The 5,394-nt window shown below is 37.7% G+C and overlaps 1 protein-coding gene across 1 annotated transcript in view; it reads right to left on the bottom strand.

Annotated features, from left to right (window-relative positions):
• The window catches only part of LYPD6B (LY6/PLAUR domain containing 6B), a 4,013-nt gene extending 1,561 nt beyond the window's left edge, over positions 1 to 2,452 (bottom strand). The window contains exons 1-3 of the mRNA XM_009318959.1: positions 2,338 to 2,452; positions 1,104 to 1,202; positions 46 to 176 (exon numbers count right to left, since the gene is read on the bottom strand). Of these exons, the coding sequence (XP_009317234.1) occupies positions 46 to 176; positions 1,104 to 1,202; positions 2,338 to 2,452 (345 nt within the window). The remainder of the gene's footprint in view (positions 1 to 45; positions 177 to 1,103; positions 1,203 to 2,337) is intronic.
• Positions 2,453 to 5,394: the final 2,942 nt, after the last annotated feature.

The raw sequence follows: 5,394 nt of genomic DNA, 5'->3' as shown, positions 1-5,394 counted from the left end.
GCCTCAAAACCAATCTGCTGCTCTTGTACAAAGAGTAGTGCTTACTGTGTGGCCACTTTCTCTGTGATGCTGGCAGCCTACAAAATGGCATTCTTCTCCAGTAGCGCATTTTTTGGTGACTGACGTACTCTTCCCATGGTCTGTGAAGAGATGAACTGTCAAACAGTACTGAGTACCTACAAAATAAATTTTAAAATGTTTATTTGCGTAACGTACGCGTTCTTTTACAGGGTTTAAAAACTTCACACAATTTAGCAAAATATTCCCGTAAAATGACTTATTTGGGCTGTATAAAGCCATTTTTCAACTTGATCAAAATACCATTTAGCAAGAAATTAATTAGCGATGAAATCTTAGAGCTTAACTGACCCTTCAAACCTCCAGAAAGGCCGCTATCATTTAAACTACTTATTAGCACTATAATCTACACATTTATCTTCCCTTCTCTACTCTTTTTCGCAGCACATTCTTGCTTTCTTTGCTTCAGACATGTTTCCTCATTCCTCCAGCTCATTTCTTCCCCTTTCCCACCGTTACTGTGAATACCACTGCGAAGAACAATGAGGAAACATATTTTCATCCTTTTCTACGTATCTGTCATTCTCTCATACAAGTATGATCCCTAGTCGTTCAGGTCTTGCTGCTCACAAGCAACCCTATAGCCTAGAGAGACCATTAATACCTTGGGACGGTATCCAAAAGGAAGGGGATAAGGCAACAAAGGCAACTCTTAAACACCATCTTTAAAATTAATTCCTAGGAAGCATGTAGCAACACACACGCATATAATTAATTAATATATTATCAATATATTAATAATACATTAATTACTATATTAATAAAGTATTGTTATATATTACATAAAACGTTGTATACATATATATAGAGATATAAATAATTTTTCACTGTTGCTTTGCACTCTGAAACGGTCAAAATGTTCACCTCAGCAGAAATTGTATGACTCAGTATTACTAATAACATAACTGAGAGCACCACTGTGTTGGCACGTTAATCCTATTCAGTTAGACTTCTACAAGATGGCTGAGTCAGGGAGAAGCAAATTTAACTATCATAAAGAATCTCCTTAGTACAGACGCACTTACTTTCAGGACACCATCTATCTTCAGCCCATCTGTTACAGTTGTAATTGTCCACTGCATTATCACAGGTAAAGCACTTAAAACTGTTTGGAAATGGAGTGGCTTTAAAAATATTAAAATATAGTAAGTTTGCAAATATTAAGAAAAAATATTCAAAATAATACTCTAAGTGCTTCTACACACATACACTTACAAAAGCATACTACATACATTCACATATTTTCACTGATACCTCACTGTTAGACAAATAAAACCTATAAAACAGGTTTTGTAGAAAGCTTTTACATTTTTAACTGGTTTTGCTGTGCCTGAACTTTAAGACGTCTCCTCCTGTTTTCATTCTCTCACAGTCCAAAGTACCGTTTAAGTAGTGGTGGGAAAAACAGGAAAGAGAGAACATCTTACATATATGCACGATAGTACATCCGCATCTATGCTTGTACAGATACACAAACACAATCTACATTCAAATGGCTTCTGATTCCTTTGATGGAAAAAATACATCTTCAAAACCAGCTTCAGACCTTGATCTCCAACTCTGAAGAAGTCTGAACCCTTTGACAAAGGCATCAAGAGGACTATTTTAAAATCTTATTTACATCCTATAAATATATAAATTATTTTAAGATGCACAGTTCCCTAGGTGCACATATATACCTATTATATGTAGCTGTCTTGACTGTTTTAATGATACACATCATGAAAATCTTCTCCCCTTAAATGAAGGGATAGAACACTTCTGATGCTAGATAAGAGGCAAAAAAATGATGCTATTAGTGACAACTGGCTTCACAGGTCTCACAAGGTTTTTAATTACCTTCAGTTTGAATTAATTGCATACAGCACACCTATTCTTTCCCTCACAAAAACCCCAACAAGATAAAAGACAAAAACATCTGTTCTGTATTATTTATGAGAAATCCACTGCATAATTTGCTCTGTAGGAAGACATTTCAGAGACAGAAAAATATAATAAAAGCGTGAAATGTGCAAACTGTTGCCCTCATGCACTCTTTAACTTAGCAATGCATGCAACTGTTTGTTTTCATTCAGTCAACTCACACAATCTTAGGAATAAACTAAACCGCTGTGGGTTGAAAAGCAAAAGTTCTATTTTAAACTTTTTATCCTTCATGTTTGAAGAAGACAAACAAACAAAGGATTGAAAGAGTATGGCAATTAACGAAAACGTTAAGCTACAATTGCACACACAAAAAAAGCATAGCTGTCTACTTACGGTCTAGCGGAGGTCTCACATTGTAAAAGTTGATGTTCTCAGCTGAAACCCGATTTCCTGAAAGGATGAAGAATGGAAGAAAGGCTCCGGCCAGCATGTGACAGAATAACAACATGCTGAGTATTATTGTACATGAAAAGCAAAACTCTCAGGCCTAGGAAAGAAAGGGAATACATTATTTAGGGGGAATCATAAAGAACTGAGCATGTAAAACAGTAAATTTCCTGTGAACTACTTCCAAAACCTTGAAAATTCAGTCCGTAGATCTATACTGTGAAGATGGCTAATGCAAGGAAGAATGCAATGATGAACAATGCAAAGCTGAGCAGTTACTGCCTTCTGCTGGCCAAGATCCTGTACAAAGTACTTAAATGTCCACAAATGTAAAAAAAGTTAACATTATTTCTTTAATCTGTTTGTCCTTCTAAGCAATGTCAATCTTCTAGATTCCTTGTAAGCACTCCTAAAAATCAACACCAAAACAGAGCTCCTTTATATCCTACTTGAAACAGGCAGGATTACAATACCATTAAAGAAAGCAAAATGCAGACAAGTGTCATTTTTAACACCAACAGCCCAGAACCCAAGACCAATTCCTCATCTGATATAGATCAATGTATATCTATTGACTTCAGGTAAGCTACGGCATCTGAATTATAAGTGCACTCATCAGTGGCACAGCATTAAAGATCATGAGGGTAAATTAGATTTATTTCTTTTTAAAGTGCATACCAAGGAAATGCTAAGGAAGATGCCTGGTGATGTTACACAAGTTTTGGAGAATTGCAAAGTAGCACATTCAGAGAGATGAGATACATGTTTTAGGCGTGCTTTGCGCATTTATTTGGGGCCCCCTGGGTACTTTGGTAAGGCTTTCTAGAGAAGAACTACTAATCAATGAACATTTTGGTCAGTTTGCTATTTAGATGTACACACATACATACACACACACACACACACACAGAGGTATGTCTGGCAAATTGCAGTGACACTGGAAACCGAGGTTCAGATATTAAAAAGGAGAGTTAGATTAAATGGTGCTCCGCCCATGCAAATTCCCAGCAGGAGAAACAAGCTTGAGTGGAGGCTCCCGCCAAACCAGAGACGTTGCTTTGAGCTGCCAAGTCCATTCGTTCAGAAATCTCTCTGCACACCCCTATGTAGATGTACACCACACCTGCGCAGGAAGCTCTGCATGGATGCCAGCACTGAACTGAAAATGCTACCCAAGACCATGGCAGAGAAGTCAAAGGATTTCCTCCTTTTTCCTGCTGTTTTTTTGTTTGGGTTGGTTTTTTTTTCCCCCAATTGACACAGACGGGAATTATTTGAAGGATGGTTTTGCCAACAAACCAATCAACAGGAAGTTCAACTTCATGCATTGGGAGTTTAGCCATCCTACTTAAGATTTGTGTTTTAAATCATGGCTTTATGAATATATTTCAGTAGATACTGAGAACGCCACAGCATACCTCTACTTCCAGTGCACCTCCAAGACTATTTTCTGTGGATGGTCCAGTCGTGAAATAGACTTTGGGGGCAACAGCTCAGTGACTGTAGCCCAGGATCTAAAGAAGGATTAAGAAGAAGAACCTGTGGAAAACAAACAGCAACTGATTATCATAATTCTGTCCTGAAGGAACTAATTAGCTGAAACACTGTATGCCCTTATTTATACTGAAAATTAAGATAGAATCCTAGAAGTGTGGTGGGTTTTATAACAAAATACCCAAAGAAGCACCTGAAGTACACAGTATGGCTCTGCCTCATTGAGTGCTATCCTACTGCAGAAATACAGATTCCCTCCTTCCTGTGATAGCCCAATGTCATAAAAGACAAATGAAAGACACAAAGTGAAGCAATGAGACAACTCAGTCCTTCCATGAGGATGAATTTACTTCTCTCGCAAGGGAAAAACATTATTCAGGCAATGACCTGGGCAGGACGAGACTATACCAGATGAATAGATATTTCACACTCTAGAGATATGCAAACTTTCAACAGATGCTATGACCAAAACAGAAGCACTAATCAGCAGCAAGGTAACCTAAAAGAGCAAAGACAATCATCAGCCTCCAGATTAGAGGTTATTAGCAAACTACGAAGTAAACAGGTCCCCCACAGTTCATTCCTTACTGAAATGGAAACACAAAAATGTTGGTCAAATCCCTAACACCACTGAAAAATCCAAAATAAACCTAAAACATGGTTACAGTTCTCTCCAATTAAGCACACGATATTTGCACAGTGATATTCCGCAGCATTAAAGATGGGCTGTTTATAACCCACTTGACTTGTCTCACTAACACATACTTGAGGTGCACACTTCAAATGTGCACTTAGTTTTAGTGGGCCTTTTTTTTTAATTTGTTGGGAGACAAACCTGTGCGTCATGACCGGATGCTCTTCTGCTGACAAGTCAACCCACATCGTGTTCTGTCACTGAGCTGTTGCCCCCAAAGTCTATTTCATGACCCTGTAATATTTTCCAAGAGAGATCAGCAGAACGTGGCATTATCCAGGACAGGAGAAAGAGAAAAAAGGAGACAGTGCTGCTACTACAATTCACAAATGATCCAACATACTATCCAACTTAATTTCTCCTTCCTCTAGCATCCTTAGCTCTACCAGTTTATGCTGGAGACAACATCTCTCCCTCAAGTTCCTTTTGTTTTACACAGTTCATTTTAAGTTAGTGCTTAAAAACTCTGTCCTTTGCCATCTTTACCTAATATTCTTCATATCAATGTTTGCTCACAAAATAAGCTTTTATGCCAGTGTCAAGAGGTGATAGAATTTCTGTTCCAGCTGACAAATTTCTTCTTTTCTTCATAGACAATAATTCCCCATATTATCCCATCCCACTCTTCTGCTTTAAGGTATTTTGGATCAGGTTTCCATGGTCTAACCAAGAGAATGAAGCACCATAGTGCACCAAACCCCTTCATTAATACCATAACCATTATTCTGAATGAGTTGAAGAGTTAAAGTCAATGACAAAATGTCATAGGTACCGGAAGCAAAATGCATTAGCATAATTTCTAAAAAATTATACTT

The sequence above is a fragment of the Pygoscelis adeliae genome, unplaced genomic scaffold (genome assembly GCF_000699105.1).
Source record: "Pygoscelis adeliae isolate BGI_AS28 unplaced genomic scaffold, ASM69910v1 Scaffold222, whole genome shotgun sequence".
Taxonomy (NCBI): Eukaryota; Metazoa; Chordata; class Aves; order Sphenisciformes; family Spheniscidae; genus Pygoscelis; species Pygoscelis adeliae.
Note: the sequence above shows the minus strand (reverse complement) of the source record. Positions and strands in the feature narration are given on the sequence as shown.